Consider the following 18,548-nt stretch of genomic DNA (forward strand, 5'->3'; position numbering starts at 1 on the left):
TCCTTGTAATTTAAACAATAGAATAATAAAGGGAAAAATGTAAGTAAGGGAAAAGAATGAGGTGGGGAGATCTGAGGAAGAGTCACCTCCATGAAATATCTAAGAACAATCTTTTCCTGACATACATACATATCCTACTTTGGTAGCCCTATTTTTTGAAGATTAGCACTTCGTAACTTGGATGCTCACCGTATATTACTAAACTAAATGACTGCAAATACCTGAGTCATTTTTAGAAGGTTTCAAATGCCTTGTATGTAGTTGGGACACAAAAAAATTTGCTGAACCAAGGGGTTACTCATGAAGAGAAAGGCTAGACCTAGTTAGCTTACTTCTGTTTCCCCCTAAATTCCCAACTATTTACAATCCATAAAGAGAGACAAACAAGAATTACAGGGTGAATACATACAGGAAAAACTGAAGCATCTATGTGCTCTATTCCTTATACAAATTTCTTACTTTTTTTAGAAAAAAAAAAAAAAACACAAAACAACACAAGAACCACACAAAATACCCCAATCTATTCTTATATATAATTCCTGAATTATAATGCTTTGAGAGTCACATTCAAAATGTGTAGCACACATCAGTTAATTATATAATTATATATTAATTATATATACAGCTAATTGTTATAATTGTAACACATTATATTTGTTAAGTATTTTACTATGACCTCTTCATTAACTCTTTGCAACAATCTGAAATTCCATCCAAGGAACAGTTTTATGTTTTCCCTCCTTTCCTATTCTTTCAACAGAGGAAGCCCTCATCTGTGCTAGGCCATTTTTCATTAATTTTCTTATATAAAAACAGTAAAAACTATGCTTTGTTTTTCAATGCAAAAATCAGTTCCACGCAATTTACTTACTTTGGTTTTGAGTTGCAGAACTGATGTGCTGAGAATCCTAGAAAGAAAAATAAAAATCTCCAGTTCTCAAAATACTAAGGTTTATAAATCTTACGTGGCATCACCACTAAGTCTGATGAACACTGATAAATCTAATTTTTACATAAAACAGGTTTTATTTCTTCTGCTGTTTCCTAGAGTTTACTTTTCCTTACAGCAAAGATAGATTTATTTTATTTTATTTTATTTTATTTTATTTTATTTTATTTTATGCAAAGCATAAGGTTTTACCTTAAAACCAGTAATAATGAACATTTTTTAAAAACTATCATGAGAAAATATGGAAAGTATCTAACATGGCAAATTCTGGTTTGGGTAGATATAACCTCTTTTGAAAACAATACCATGGAAAGGAATAGCTATAATATATTAACAATGCACATGCATACAAAGCTGGACAAAACACAGATCTGAAGGTGCTATTTCTATAGCTCCAAGGAGATCCAAAAGTACAAATAAGCAAAGGAAAATGGCAGTGTTTAAAATTCATTGTTCACAAATGCTTCAATGAAACATGCAAGTCAGCAACTGATCCACTTGTTACTAAAACCAGCGCTAATGTAGATGATCATATCAAACTTTAAGAAAATTAGGAAGTATAAGAAGTGGAAGATTTATGTATTAGACCTGAACTAGGAATCAGACACTCACCTTACTTACTTTCCCTGCACTTCTGTTTTCCCATTTGTAAGAGTCTCAAATGAGAGAATTTACTGAAGTCCTAAATGCTTTCATAAGCTATAAAACTTGGTACAAATGTAAGATGTTCTTACTGACATAGTTTGGAGAGTGAAGTGTTTGAAAACATTATGAAGCATTTTAAGCGCTAAATTAACTGCAATTTTAACCTTATCTGCAAAGATTCCAACAGCTAGTGCTAGATTAATCTGGTTCACAGCAATACTTAAGACTTTTCACTGATGTGGATACAGTGCCTACTGTACTTGTAAGGAATTACCTTTGTCGGAAAAGGAAATTTGGAGGGCTCGGCTGTACTGGGCGTATGTATTGCTGTCAAAGGAGGCGGCCATGAATGGGTCATTTCCTGGAAAGAGATTTGGAAAGGCATGAACAATTATAAATAGAACACTTAATTGCTATGTAAGTTAACTTTATTTAAGACTTTTTTTAACATTTATTCATTTTTGAGAGAGAGAGAGAGAGAGAGAGAGAGAGAGAGAGCAAGGGAGGGGCAGACAGAGAGGGAGACACAGACTCCGAAGCAGGCTCCAGGCCCTGAGCTGTCAGCACAGAGCCTGACGCGGGGTTCAAACCCACAAACCGTGAGATCATGACCTGAACCTAAGTCGGATGCTAAACTCACTGAGCCACCCAGGCGCCCCAGCTTTTTAAAGTGGGTTGATAGTAAACAAAAAGTGAAATCTTAAAAGTTATTTTACTTTAAAAAAAAAACCCTACTTAATGGGCTATGTTCAAACACCAAAGATCTCCAACTCACAAAACAGTAATCAGTTCAAAGAAGAAAAACAAGAATGCAGAACATGAATGGTCTTAACACTGAATATTATAAAGCATATAAACAGTAATAGGTATTAACAGAGCTTATGTAACCGTGAACACAGAGTCTCTACTCAATGCGTTCTTTCTCCCTCAGCTTCTTTATTGCATTTCCTGGAATTATTTAAGTTCAAAGGAAGAAGAACTTTCCTGTTTGACTTAAGCAAACAAGTAATTCAGGTCACTTGTTCCACTTGGGAGAGTTTTAATGGATTTGACCCTTCCCTGATACACACTATTAGTACATATGAACTTTTTTTGGAGGAAAGGGCCTTTAAAAATTACGTTCCCTTTCCAGCAACAGAAGTTTCACTTCTATTCACTATTTTCATGGAGGCAAGATTTTTAGATCTTCCAAATTAATATATATATATATATATATATATATATATATATATCTTGACATGAATTCTTTTTTTTCTGAGTGCATTCATGACTTATACTCTGCTTTGCTAAAAACCTGGCCCTAAACAGAATGTCAGATTAAATATGTCCAATCACAAATATATGCAGGTGCACACACACACAATTTCTTAAAATGGCATTGGAGATCATGAATATCAACCCCTTCGTTTTACAGATGAGAAAACTGAAGTCTGAAATGACTGGATTTGGTGTCCCAGGAAGCTGATGGCTGAGAGCACAGGGTGTGGGACCCTTCACTTATCCAGTCTAACTAAGAGAAAGAAGTTCATTCCCACACATCTCAGACTTGCTTGGTAAACTGGCTTAAAGATGGACAGGCGACTCCCTATGAACAAGCTCGTGACCCCAGATTTCCTGCTGAATTACTTCACCTGTATAACACACTGTATACTATAGCATTTCTTTTCAGAGTGTGGACCAACCTCTCCATTGCCACAGAAATGCCATCTGATCCTTGAACAACTGGAGACAGATCTCTAGCAAGTATTTCCATTCCCAGACTCTGCACTTTTCCCCTTGCCTTTCCCCACAGCCACTCTCTTGGTGGCTATCACCCCAGGACAGACATAAATGACCTGGCACAGTGACAAGAAGAGTAACTGATGCTGGCTTTCTTGAGTAATTTTTGTTAAAGGTGAAGACATGTCCATGCCTACTGACTAACCATCTGCTTTGTTCAGCACAAAGGAAGAATCCTGTCCTAGAATATAATGGAAAGAGCAACCACTCTGGAGCCAGAGTCCCAGACTGGAATCCTAACTGATCCTCACCAGCCCTGGCAGCCTACAGTCCCCGAGCTCTCTGCACCTCTGTTCTCAGTGAGGGGTGAACTAAGACCACTTATTTTTCTAAGTAGAATGAGGGTAATTTATGTAAAATGCTTGGATACATGGTCATAAAAAGTACTTAATAAATTAAAAGCATCACAACTTTTAATTAAGTCTAGTTTTGAAAGAATTTCAATACTGCACCAAAGCGAGCTCCCTGCTGTTTTATTTATTTGACTATCCTTTAAGGAACAGGATCATTATAATGCTACAATATAAAAATATAATTAATTGAGGTGTTTGAAAGTATCCCCCCTTCTGTTTTCCAAGAATTTCTTTAGAATCCCAATGGCATCTATGACTTTTAGTTACCAATTATTCCCAGAAAATGTCCATTGTGCTCACAATGCCTAGGGCTGCCCCAGCTATTAAATTAGGCAGTTGGAAAGTGCATAAACTCTTTCAGGACCTAAGTTGTTTGCCAACAGCCTGAAAGAATTTATATACTTCCCTAAATGCCTGGCTTACTGGAGGGAGTTAGGCCTTAGGAGAATTGGGGCCATAAGACAAGGAGGCTGCCCAGAATTGCACACAAGGCCATGAACTTGCTCCCTACCTTAACAATGACTTACCACACGAATGAGGGTAAATCAGGTGGCACCTGCCTGGGTCTTAGCTTCCAGGTGCCACGGAGCTGTTGCTCCTTGCTCTCTACCTTGCTCACTCTGCTCTAGACACACTGTCTGCTTCCTCTAACTTCTGGTGCTCCTCGAATACACCAACCTGTTCCCACCTCAAGGCTTTTTGCATTCTTTCCTCTGCTCATCCTCTTCATTTGCCTGCTATGGGAATCACTGCACTCATCAATACCTGATATTTTTATTATGTTATTATCTTCCTCCTGTAATCCCCATTAGAGCAAGAACTAGGTCTTATTCACGTGGCATCGCCAGTGCCTAGAAAAGTACTTGAGGCTTAGTGGCTATTTGTTGCATAAATGAATGAACAAGTAACAGTGCTACCACTCACTGTACCAGAATTGCTAGAATGCTGCGCTAAGGTACTGTCTACGAGTACTGTGCTGACTTCCCCAGGAGGCTGTCCAGGCCATGCCACTGTAAGTAGAAAACCCGAGCTGTTGCCTTACTCCCACTGAGTACATGAGGGCACAGTCCGCTGTCTGGAACTCATGTGTCACCAATTCCTAATCTCCAGTACTGTCTGCTATCTTCTTACCCCATCAGCCTGCAGGAATTATAGGCCTTTGTTAAAACACTTCCACTCTTCATATTTCCACCAGAGAACCAAGAAAGATTTTTCTATGATTGTTTTTTCTGTGAGGAAAACTATTTACTGCTTCTATCACCCATCAGAAATATTTGTGTTAGGATTCCTGGCAATCTTCATAAATTGCTGGTAAAAGAGAAGAACATGAACCACGAGGCAGAGGAAAGTACCTGGATCAGCACTAGAGAGTGAGAGCTAGATAGGACCCTAGGGATCATCTATTAGCCCAGGGCCTTCATTTTACCAACAAGGAAACTGAGGCCCAAGGAGTGCACATAATATGGCTGGAGCCCCCAAGAGAGGGTGAGTGTAGGGGGAAAGACTCCAAGTCTCCACTCTGCAAAGGCTTGTGCCCCTCCTCAGTCCAGGATATCCTTCTATTTGCTCTCCCCATGATTTTCAAATGAAAATACTCACCTGGTAGCTTGCATTAACTGTTCACTTTCATGCCTTTCCAGGTAAGCAAGAACCCATGAAAGTGACACTGGCGGAGAGGGGAGGGACGATGAATAGGTTTATTAAATTAAAACTGCTTGTCTGATACTCTAATACCATCATCCTAAATAAGGGATTTCATGAGGAGTATATTAACACATCAAAATCTAAGAGCAACATTTGATATACACAGAAGACAAGTAACCTATATTGTTGCATTTACTTTTGAAATAACTATAAAACAAATCACACACACTTTCAGAGAAAATGCTAAGGCCATATTTTATAACTAAGTCATTTGTTGTTTTATTACTCATCACACCAAAGGATTTCAGAAATATCAGAAGAAGAGGATGAGACAAAAGCTTAACCAACATAACCTGTTTATTATTAATCTTACTTGCTTGTTCATAAAAATTGTTCAATTTTAGCAGTACAAAGTGTGTTTCCTTAGAGATATTTCTTAGAAGATTCCAACTATAAAAGTAGGGGACAAAAATTATAAAACAGAAATGATGGAACTGCTTTCCAAATAACTGAACATCTGGTTAGACACTACCTTTGTCAAAAATTTTGCAAGGGAGGGGCTCCTGGGTGGCTCAGTCAGTTAAGGGCCCGACTTGGGCTCAGGGCATGATCTCACAGTTCGTAGGTTTAAGCCCCGTGTAGGGCTCTGTGCTGACAGCTCAGAGCCTGGAGTCTGCTTTGGATTCTGTGTCTCCCTGTCTCTCTGCCCCTAACCCACTCGCATCCTGTCTCTGTCTCTCTCAAAAATAAATAAACACTGAAAAAAAAAAAATTTTTTTTTTGCAAGTGAGAATTACTGGTTTCAATGCCACGCACTTAATACTTTATAATAAAAAATTAAAGGAAAAATTGGATAAGCATATATTTTCAGGAAAAGTGAATGGTGAAAATACAAATGAATAGGTACATGTGTCATACAGATCTCTACTTCAAAAAAAAATCAGAAAACTTACAGTAAAAGATAAAGCAAGAATAGCACTAACATGCTTCCACTGACATGGAAGAAAGTTAAAAGCCAAAGAGGAGCAATGAGAAATAAACAAAACCCTTAGTTATTACAATTACAGTACTTGAGCATTCAATTTAGCTCTAGATTTCCTGGAAATTGAAGCCAAAGTAAGAAACTAAAGAGTTTATGTAATTCTTCTCTGATAAAATGAAAGCATACAGGTTCATGAGGAGAATTAATTTATTTTTTTCCTGGAACTGAATTCTAGGAAGAATCTGTTGTCCTTGTGGGGGGAAAAAAACAAAACAAAACCCTGAACCAACAGATAACGGGTTCAATGATGTATCTGTAGAAACAGCAAAAATGTTCACAGCACCATCTCAAGAAACAAGAGTGAAAAATAACCCTTCAAGGTAAGTTTATAGATATCCATTTACTTCCTACTGTTTTTCTTCATTCTTTTAAAAATTCATGGTCTCACTGAAGATGAGGCCATACATAGCAAGTGTCCATTACAAAACACCCAGAGGTATAAATCAAGCACCATTTAACCCCTCAATACAGAGGGCTTTCCTTTCTGAGAAGTGAGCAACTCTTGTGGGTCTTTATGAGCCACCAGAAAAACCTGAGACAAATGCCTTGCAGCTTGCAGATTTCATTTTAATTAACAGAATCTGTCAGAGAGCTCAATAATGCTTTAAGAGTCCTTCTGTTACTATTCTGGTTTATTTTGCATTTGAAGGTATGAGGAGGGGAACAGTTTAAAGGGGTGAGGAGGGGAACAGTTTTAAAGGGGTATGGAGGGGCGCCTGGGTGGCGCAGTCGGTTGAGCGTCCGACTTCAGCCAGGTCACGATCTCGCGGTCTGTGAGTTCGAGCCCCGCATCAGGCTCTGGGCTGATGGCTCAGAGCCTGGAGCCTGTTTCCGATTCTGTATCTCCCTCTCTCTCTGCCCCTCCCCCGTTCATGCTCTGTCTCTCTCTGTTCCAGAAATAAATAAACGTTGAAAAAAAAAATTTTAAAGGGGTATGGAGATGGCAACTGTTCATTAAAGTCAAAGTAAATGGAGATATGCCTGCCTCCTTAAACATTTCTTCAAATGAAAAACAGTAAATGAACTCACCTTTAGAATCTCTTCAACACAATGAACTTCATTGGAGTAGGTCTGCTGAAAGTGAAAACCAAGAAGGGAAAAGATTAGCACAGAAACAAAAGAACTCGGGTGATGGTATTAGTAGACGCTGGTATTCATACGGCAACCTTCTGGTGAGTGGAATCACCTCAGGGCCACCCTTTACTAGCTAAGTATTAGGAACTTCACATTCTGGATAAAACAAGACCAGAGACTAACTGGACTTAATGGGCGGGGAAGGGGTTCTGCAGGAGACAATGGCAGACTAATTCTGACCCTCAGATCAAAGTTTCCAAAGGAAAATGTGTGTATTAATGAAAATTAGCAAATTAGTAAATCTATGGGGAAAACAGATATAACAAAAGTAGAGGCAGAAAGAAATAAAACTGGGGTTGCAGTTTGCTGCTTCATAGCAACATGTGTCCTGTGAGCCAAGTAAAATGAACACAAAGATGGAAATCATCTGAACACCTACCTCATAGTTAAAAAGGCCAACATCGAATCACGGACAGATTTTTTTTTGTAATATTCTAACTGGCCAAAGATTCACTTTAAGGTAAAGACATGTACTTCAGTGTCTCCGCCCATGCTTCCAGCCAGCATTTTCACCTTATATACGCAAATATACACATACACGTGTGTACACACAAACACATACTATGTATTTCCTCAGAGAAAGACCCTAGGAGAAACAGATTTCCTAGTGTCTTGGATAAAAGATCTACTACTTAGACTTCTCTTCCTTATCTCCAGCTAAACAAATGACGGCTGCTGCCACCAATATCACCACCACAGATGGTGTCTAGGAAATGTCTTTTTACAGTCTTTATAAGTGCAAAGAAAATGCAAAAGTTTAAAAAAAAAAACTTTAAAAATCATTTTTCCTTAACTAGAGACATGAAATCCCACGACCTCATGATTTTCCCTGGAAAAGCAACTTTTTGCTCTGTGTCAATTCACAGCCAAGTGCCCCGGGCAAGTTCTCTACAACACACACTCTTCCCGTTACTGGTCTTCCCAGTCTGTCTGGTCCAATACCTGCCTCATAGCTGGAGAGTAGATGAAAGGCTTCTTTTCCTGGCTCTCATTTCTGATCTGAGTGTAATTTAATACAGCACTGGTTGCCAATTCCTGATCTACGATTCATTAACCCACCATTCCAGTTGAAGGATGAAGGCAAAGGAAAGAAAAGAGCATACAACATTCACACTGCCATGGAATCAAACTGAACGGATCCGTCAATGTTCAAATGTAATTTAATTTGCCTGGGGTCAGGTTTTAAAACGTGAATTTCATGCAGTTGTGTTGAAATGTTTGCAGTTTGATATTTTTGACTGGCTCTGGAGGTCAGAAGGTACATCCAAAGAATCAAGGGTATCCCTTTAGTCCGCATGTCCTATCAGCTCTGCCTTTAGGCATTATGCATGTCAAACACTAGACTTGCTTACCTGCTTTTTGTTTTTCAAAACCATTAAGAGATGCCTAAAAACTGGACCAAATACTAATAACCCAACATTTCAGGACAACTGTCAGGAACAGAAATGAATGCTGTTTTGACATCATGATAAAATTTAACAGTATTCTATGGTTTCAGTTTTTCACATGCATAATTAGGACAAATAACAATTATAAGCTGAAGGTGGATCAACACAACAGAGATACAGCATATTACTACTGACTCTGGTCAAGTAGTCCCCTCATCCCATCTGTTCCTGGAATGAGAATGGGAATCCAATTAACATATCTGGGAATCAATGAAGGTGAGGAATCAGAGAGAAAAAGATTCCTCCACTGCTTCCAACAGAATGAGATGAAAAAAACTGTAACTTCAGGACACTAAACGATTTTCTGAACTTAATTATTCAAGGAGTCAATACCTAGCCAAGATGTTTCGTGTCACTAAAAGATTCTTTTTTTCTAAAGTTTTTATTTTTCTTTAAAGTTTATTTATTTTGAGCAGGGGAGGGGCAGAGAGAGAGAGGGAGAGAAAGAGAATCACAAGCAGGCTTCACATTGTCAGTGCAGAGCCTGATGCAAGGCTCAAACTCATGAACCCGTGAGATCATGACCTAAGTGGAAATCAAGAGTGACACACTTAACCAACTGAGCCGCCAAGCTGTCCCTAAAGTTATTATATGAGATGAAGCGGAACTGAAGAAATTTTTCTATAGCTCAGTATTTATTAGTATCTGGATAAGATAAACATTGCTAAGGAGTCACCATTTAACCCATTTAAAATTATAAATAAGGTCTTAGGTTCAAGCATTAATTGGTTAATTTACTGTGAATGTTCCTATTAAATCCATTATGAAAGTGGGAGTATTTCAAAGGGATGTGGGGATTCCATTCCAAATACATGAGGATATATTTAAAGACCTCCCTGGGGCGCCTGGGTGGTTCACTTGGTTAAAGTGTCCAATTCTTGGTTTCGGCTCAAGTCATGATCTCACAGTTTCATGGGTTCAAGCCCCACGTCAGGCTCTGTGCTGGCAGCGTGGAGCCTGCTTGGGATTCCCGCTCTCTCTACCTCTCTCTCTGCCTCTCCCCTGCTCATGTGGTCTGTGTCTCTCTCAAAATAAACTTAAAAAAAATTTTTTTAAGACTTCCAAGCAGCACTGTTTATAATGGCAAATAACTGGAAATAATCAAATGCCCGACAATAGGAATCCAGCTAAAGACCTTTATAGTACATCTATATAGCAGTGTGTCAGAGAATTAAAATAATAATATAGGTGTATGAGCTTGCATGGAAAGATGCTCACGATATTTTCAACTTTTTTTTTAGAAATAATTTTATATTTACAGAAAAATTACAAAAATAATAAAAGAAATTCCCATGAACCCTTCACCCAAACTCCCCAAATGTTGGCATTCTATCGCATTTACTTTGTATTTTTCTCTCCCACCCATACTTCTACACTGAACCATTTAAGAATAAGTTACAGAATTAGAGTTAATTCCCCTTTATCAAGATATATTTTTCAAACTGTATTTAAAAGAGGGGAGGTTATAATAGAGATATATAAAGAGAGTCTGTATAACATGGGCCCATTTTATGTTCCATCTGCCTGAAATTCAGATCTCTACTCTTCTTCTGGCTCAAATTAGAGACTCTTAAACTAGAGTACAGGTATTTCAAATCTGTCTGCAGAGAAAGAGCTGTAAGGACAGGCTCTCTTGTGTTTAATAAAGTACATCTTGGCACCTCCAAGTCGGCCGCTGGAAGGAGACTTTCCAAAAAGGGAGGGGAAGTTCAACAAACCATTATGGCCTAATCCTTTCCTTAAAATCCACTTTTGCCACAGGGTCTCCAGCAGAGTACTGCCACTCCTGCTCAGAGAAGCCAGGTCCCTGTAACAAACACTGCAGCCAAATAGTAAACAATCAGCCTCTCTAAAGCACAGCCTAGTTAAGGCTGAAGATCTGCAGGTAAGACCCCCACAAAGCACAAGACACAAAGCAACAACAATAATCCATGCTGGTTGCATGAATCAAGAAATTCTAGTCTGCAGGTCCTTCTTTGTCCAGCTCTGCTTCCACGGTGTAGACAGTGACCTTTAGCACTTACAACCACAAATCCCACTGCTGTCTCTCACAGGCAGTATCTAGGTTCCTAGGGGAATGCAGCTCTTCCTTCCTGCCTACCTACTTCTGACTGCCTCACGAATCTGGTATCCTGTATGTAGACTGACCTTGCTTCCCCATAAAGGTATGGACTTAACACAGGAACCATAATTCAACTGAAAATAAAATGATAGCACCTACTTACTGAATACATATTGTACCTGACATTGCATTAACCTTTTTATGTACTGTTATTTCTTCTATTTGATACCATTTATTGTAAGATGCAACATCATTAGCTTGGTGGGGGTGGGGGGAGAAGCTACTGTACTAAATGTACCCATCAACTGCAGATATAGCCTTTATTGTAGAAACTTAAAAAAGAAATACCACAGCTAACATTATACTCGAATGTGAAAAGCTGAAAGCTTTTCTTCTAAGATCAGGAACAAGACGAGGATGCTCACTCTTGCCCCTTTTGTTGGAAGTCTTAGCCATAGCAATCAGACAAGAAATAAAAGGCATCCAAATTGGAAAAGAAGTAAAACTATCACTATTTGCAGATGACATGAAACTATATATAGAAAGCTCTAAAGACTTCATCAGAAAACTATTAGAACTAAAAAAAGAATTCAGTAAAGGTTCAGGATACAAAATTAATATACATAAATCTGTTGCACTTTTATACACTAATAACTATCAGAAAGAGAAATTAAGAAAACAATCCCATTTTCAATCACATAAAAAAAACCAAAAAACAAACTAGGAATAAATTTAACAAAGGAAGTAAAAGACCAGACCAGTACTCTGAAAACTGTAAGACATTGATGAAATAAACTGAAGACCACAAAAATAAATAAAAAGACATAACATGCTCATAGGCTAGAAGAATACTGTTAAAATGTTCATACTACCCCAAAATAGAATACAAGTAAAATAAGATAAAGTAAAATGCCCATACTACCCAAAGCAATCTATAGATTCAGTGCAAATTACCAAAACACTAATGACATTTTTTTCACAAAACTAGAATAGTATGAAAATTTGTACAGAGCCAAAACAGACCCCAAATAGGCAAAGAAATCTTGAGAAAAAAGAACAAAGCTTGCAAGTATCATACTCCCTGATTTCAAACGACACTACAAAGGTATAGGAAGCAAAACAATATGGTACTGGCACAAAAACAGATCAAGGGAACCAAATCGAGTCCAGAAATAAACCATGCTTGTACAGTCAATTAATCTTCAACAAAGGAAGCAAGAACATACAAATGGAAAAAGACAGTCTTAAATAAATGGTGCTAGGAAATCTGGACAACTACTTGCAAAAGAATGTAACTACATCACCTTCTTACACTATACACAAAAATAAACGCAACATGGATTAGAGACTTTAAGACCGGAAACCATAAAACTCCTGAAAAAAAAGGATAAGCGGTAATCTCTTGAACATCAGTCTAAGCAATATTTTTTTTGATCTGTCTGCTCAGGCAAGAACAAAAGCAAAAATAAATAAATGGGACCACATCAAACTAAACGCTTTTGCACAATGAAGGATACTATCAATAAAACGAAAAAGGGAAACTACCGAATGGGAGAGGATTATTTTCAAACAACCCAGTAAGGGTTAATATCCAAAATACACAAAGAACTCACAACTACTATCCAGAAAACAATCCAATTAAAAATTGGGCACAGAACCTGAATAGGCATTTTTCCAAAGAAGACATACAGAGAGCTGACACATGAAAAGATGCTCAACATCACTGATCACCAGGGAAATGCAAATCAAAACCACAATGAGATACCACCTCACACCTAAGAGAATGGCTATTATCAAAAAGACAAGAAAGGGTGGCTGGGTGGCTCAGTCAGTTAAGCATCCAACTTCGGCTCAGGCCATGATCTCACGGTTTGTGGGTTTGAGCCCCACATTGGGCTCTGTGCTGACAGCTCAGAGCCTGGAGCCTGCTTTGGATTCTGTCTCCCACTCTCTCTGCCTTTCCCCAGCTCGTGCTCTTTCTTTCTCTCTCTCTCTCTCTCAAAAATAAACATTTGGGTGGGGGGGGGGGGGGAACACAAGAAATAACAAGTGTTGGTGAGTATGTGGAGGAAAGGGAACCCATGTGCACTGTTGGTGGGAATGCAAAATGGGGTGGCCACTATGAAAACAGTATGGAGGTTCCTCAAAAAGTAAAATTAGAAATACCATACAATGCAGCAATTCCACTTCTGGGTACTTACCCAAAGAATCCAAAGAAAACAAAAACACTAATTTGAAAAGATATAAGCAAACCCACATTTATTGCAGCATTACTTACAATAGCCAAGATATGGAAACAACCTAAGAATCTATCGATAGATGAAGGCATAAAGATGCAGTATATACATGCAATGGAATGTTACCCAGCCAAAGAAAAACATAATCTTGCCATTTGTCACAATGTGAATGACCTAGAGGGTATTATGCAAAGTGAAAGAGGTCAGAATTAGACAAATACTGTATGATTCTACTTATATTTAGAATCTAAAAAACAAAACAGAAACAGACTCACAGATAGAACAATTCGGTTACCAGAGGGGAGTGGGATGGGAGATGGCTGAAATAAGGGAAAGGGATTAAGAGGTACAAACTTCCAGTTCTAAAATAAATAAGACACAGGGATGCAATGTACAGCATAGGGAATATAGTCAATAATAGGTAACAACTTTGCATGGTGACACATGGCAGCTAGATTTAGTATGGTGATCACTCTGTAATGTATAAAGGTTGCATCACTATGCTGTACACTAATAGAATATTGTATGTCAATTATACTTTGGCAACAAAAAAATTGGACAAAATTCCGTATAATGCTCCAATTCTCATATTAACCTTTGTGGTAGGTATTACCCCAGACTGAATTCTAGAGAAATTAAATTACATATCCAAAGTCACACAATGCTCTGAAGTGACTGAGCCTGGTTTCATAATATTAATACTACCTTTCCAAAAACCTCAACCTTCAGGCAAGAGGCAAATATATTAGCATTTTAAGGAGGAGATGTGACTCCAGTTGTCCTACACGTGACCAAAAACATTCTTTGAAAAACAATGTCTTGCTTCTGTTTGTACAAAGAAGCGCTTTGGTATTCAGATTTAACTGCCTCTTCCTACTACACGGCTTCAGACCAGAAAAGGCAGCAATGCTGGCCTCAGTCTGATTTCTCACTGCTCTTGGAATGACATTGTGTAATCATAAGGAAATACACAGATACCAAAATAAAATATGTTAGTAAATGAATTCTAAGCATGACACAGTTTGTTTTAATAAGCTAAAAAAGAGCAGGACGAAGAAATATACCTCACCACTGAGACCTGGAGGCTCTTGCAATACTGTGTTTTAAGTTTCTCAAGTTTCAACAGAGCAGCACTTTTATAACAATGCCAGTCTCAAAAAGGCTTAGTTATCACTAACCAGGAACTGCAGGGAGCGCGAAGGCAGCATGCTGACAAAGGAAGTCAAAAAAGATCTTGGATTCTAGTTCTGGCCCTGCTGAGGACTGGCTCTCCAATTCTGGATGAGATTCAACTTCTTTGCGACTATTTCCTCATGGTGATAAAGGGGATAATATTAACAAACCTAACTGCTTCACAGGATTGGTATGAAGGTCAAATGTGAAATTCTAAAAACTTTCAAAAGGCCCAGGGATATGTGAAATCCCTGGTGCCAACATTATCAAGGCATTCTTTTTAAAACATTTTTTAAAGTTTATTTATTTATTTTGAGAGAGACAGAGACAGCATGAGTGGGGGAGGGGGCACAGAGAGAGGGAGAGAGAGAATGCTAAGCAGGCTTTGTGCTGCCAGCACAGAATCTGATGTGGGGTTTGAACCCATGAAGTCATGAGGGCAAAGCCTGATCTGAAACCAGACACTTAACGGACTGAGCCACTCAGGCACCCTAAGGCTTTCTTTAATGGTGTGGACAGAAACCTCAAGAGGGTTTTCTATCAGTTTAATTTTTAAAAGATAAGGCTCATATGCTATTTTTCTTCAAACACAGGTCAACTTTTGGATTACGGTTCAGCCTGTAGTATCTACTTGTTGCACACCAATCCCCATCTAGCTAGATGACTCATAATTTTCTTGTCCCTATCTAAAACTCTCTTCCCTCACTGGTGTCCAGATAACTCCCATACAGACTTCAGGTCACAGCCTAAAAAACATCTTTTGGAAAAGATTCCCCAATCCCTCCCTCCCAAAACTGTTCACGTGCTCCCACAGCTCTCTATACTGCTAAAGCACCTCATGTAACATCATCTCTGCTACTTCCTGATCACAAGTTCCATGAGAGCGGGGGCCAGTACTACCTCGGTGAACCACCAATCACACAATGCCTGTCACACAGAGGCAACCAATAAACATTTGCTGGTATGTTTTCAGGCTCAGAACTCAGAACATGAAAATAAATTTCCAATTTTTAGAGCTTTAGAGACTTCCTAAAATACTGTAGCTTGTAGGAGTTATAAGTCAATGTCTTAAATAACAAACTACTGGAAATAAACATACCAGGGACAAAAGGGAAACTGTTTTGCATTGTTTTCTCCTCAAAAACACTATGACTACGTAGAAACTATTTTTCACATACTGACTGGCAAAACAACAAAATGATGATACTGTATCTGTTAAATATGAGGAAAAAGGCACTCTAATACCCTGGTTTGTGGGAGGGTAAAGGGTCACAACTTCTAAAGGCATCAATTAGGCAACCGCCCCCAAATTCTAATTTCCCATACTCAGACACAAAAATTTGACTTATAGCACCAACTTCTACACATATGTACAAACCTATTCACTTCAGCCTCGTTTGCAAATAGTAAGATACTGGATACAATCTAAATGCCCATTCAGAAGTTAACTGGCTAAGAAAACTGTGGTACCTTACGCAGAAATACTATGCCCCTTACGCAGAAATACTATGTAGCTATAACAAAGAATTAGTACTCTCTTCATGTATTGATTTGGGAGTAATCTCTAAGACATATTGTTAAGCAAGAGGGAAAAATATAGGTGCAGTATATGCCAGGATTTGTATAAATGAAAAGGTGACAGAAGGGAACATGTATGTAGTTACCAGCCATGCAAAAAAAATACTACTGGGAATACAGACAAGAAGTCTGTGACATCAGCCTTGTAGAAAAGAGAATTAGGTGGCTAGAGGGGTGGAGCAATGGGAAGATTTGCACTACATATTTTTATCTTTTAAATTCTGGATCACAAAATATATCTGTTCATAAATAAAAACATAATTGATATTTTTAAAAAACAGGGATAAAAACTTTTACTCAAAGTACAGTCAATGTAACTTTCCTTCTCCCAAACACACACCTATGTGAATCAGTTTCCAGTTTCTTCCTCGGTGCTCTGTGCTTGCCCCACATAACACTTAGCACACGGAGCTATTCACAGATTCGCAGTCAGCCTTCCACCACAGACTGTGAGGTGTTCCTGTGGAAATCTGGGACTACTATCAAGGCCTGATCCAGTGTTTGCTGGCTAATTCATTCTTTCTTCCTAAACTACAAAGTCCTTGAAACAGCCGCATTATTTGGCTTGGTTTTTAAGAAATCAGTCATACTTAAATACTGAGCACACACATTTGAAATACACAAAACCTCACAGGACTGCTGTGAGGAAGAAATAAGACAATACGTGTTAAAGCTAATGTCATACAAATAATGCATTTATCATGAAGATGCCATAATCAACATTTCCAAGACACAGATTAGAGATGGAAACCAAAAGGCCTGCCTGAGCAAGGTTTTGACACAAAATTAATTTTACTTTGTGAATACACAGTAAATTACCTCAACAGCGAGCCCTATTACAAGAACACACTTAGACTGCCTGGGTGTGCCTACTTAGGCTGGGAAAGGTATGAAGGTGCTAGCAGTATTACTTCTTCAGAAGCATCATGCCCTTTGGGCAACTACCTAAGCATCTACTTCCATACCTGGTATTTTAAAAGAACTTTTAAGATCCCTAGACAGACTGGGGCGCCTGGATGGCTCTGTTGGTTAAGCATCCAACTTCGATCTCATGGTTCCTGAGTTTGAGCCCCGTGTGGAGCTCTGTGCTGACAGCTCATAGCCTGGAGCCTGCTTCAGATTCTGTCTCCCTCTTTCTCTGTCCCACCCTGCCCATGGTCTGTCTCTCAAAAAATTAAAAATTAAAAAAATTTTAAAGAAAGATCCCTAGTGAAATTTATGGGCACACTTACAGTACAAAAAGCTATAAGCTTTTGTAAGTAAGAAAGTTATAGATTGTTACTATGCAAGGAGGGATAATCAGCTGACAGAATAAGGCACTCTTAACAGTGTAATAGTATTATGTAAAGTGCAAACCAACTTTAATTGTTAAGTTCTCTCTTCAAAAAATTAAACACCCTCCCACCTCTCCCCAAGTATTTTCAAATAATGGAGAGGTTTTGGATACCTTTTAAAATGTGATATGCTCCAGGGGCGCCTGGGTGGTTCAGTCAGCTAAGCATCCAACTTTAGCTCAGGTCATGATATCACAGCTGGTAGGTTTGAGCCCCACATTTGGGATTCTCTCTCTTTCCCTCTCTCTCTGCCCCTCCCCCACTCATGCTTTTTTCCTCTCTCTCAAAAATAAATAAATAAACTTAAAAAAATAAAATAAAACTGATACACTCCAACATGTAGCAAAGATCTCTTTTTTTAATGCCAAACTGTCTGCCAGGCACGAGGGCTCCCACAATTAATGTCATGCTAATTGCAGAAATCTCTACAGCTCCCCAAATAAATTTTTCAAGGAGAGGAGGAAAGAGACTGAAAAAGGACAAGGCTATTTCAAACAATTTTAGGAATCTATAGGTCACCTACAGTTACCATCAAACAAAAATTTATTGTGGCAAGACCATGCCTTCTACTCGTATTGGAGGATCCAGAAAAGCGGGGAAGTGTAGAAACAGGTGTCAGAAATACTGACAGACCTTTTCTATAAGTCTTCTTACACCAAGATAACCCTTGGTGTTTTCATTTATTTTCCTCAGACTCGTTTCCTATTCGGTGGGGTCTGGAGTTAATTCATTCATCTCTGTGTCTCCCATGACCTCAGCATAATTATGGACTAACACAGATATGCAAGTAGTATTTGTCAAATGAACGAATTTGATTTTGTCATTTCGTGGCATCTTCAACGAAATTCAGAAACATGAGCTTACCAAAAATTTGGAATATGTTATGGTGAATTCTCCCTTTTCCCCCTACATATTAGAAGCAACGTGTTTGTTCACATTTGTAATATTACAGACATCTCCACAGAACAATGATGCTTTTTAAGACACAGAAATCCTCAAAAAAACAAACAAACAAACAAAAACTATTGTAACAAAATTCCATTACCACCAACAACCCAATCAGATGTTTTTCACCCAAGGAGTAGTTTCCTAAGTGCAGTGTGGGGACATGAATTTCTCTGAGCAAAGTTTCAGATATGAGAGTTGCATGAGATCATGACTGTTGGGAGA

General features: G+C 38.5%; 1 protein-coding gene across 4 annotated transcripts in view; it reads right to left on the reverse strand.

Annotated features, from left to right (window-relative positions):
- Nucleotides 1-18,548, reverse strand: part of AFF1 (AF4/FMR2 family member 1) — a 146,553-nt gene that overhangs the window by 60,345 nt on the left and 67,660 nt on the right. For 3 of the 4 annotated variants that reach the window (XR_006296149.1, XM_043572230.1, XM_043572228.1), the window contains exons 4-6: nt 7,442-7,486; nt 1,869-1,955; nt 872-908 (exon numbers count right to left, since the gene is read on the reverse strand). Coding sequence is in view for 3 of the 4 variants with exons in the window: in XM_043572230.1 (XP_043428165.1) it covers nt 872-908; nt 1,869-1,955; nt 7,442-7,486 (169 nt within the window). In the remaining variant the exon portion in view is untranslated. The remainder of the gene's footprint in view (nt 1-871; nt 909-1,868; nt 1,956-7,441; nt 7,487-18,548) is intronic. The other variant, XM_043572229.1, reaches the window with a different exon arrangement.

Source organism: Prionailurus bengalensis, chromosome B1 (genome assembly GCF_016509475.1).
Source record: "Prionailurus bengalensis isolate Pbe53 chromosome B1, Fcat_Pben_1.1_paternal_pri, whole genome shotgun sequence".
Lineage (NCBI taxonomy): Eukaryota > Metazoa > Chordata > Mammalia > Carnivora > Felidae > Prionailurus > Prionailurus bengalensis.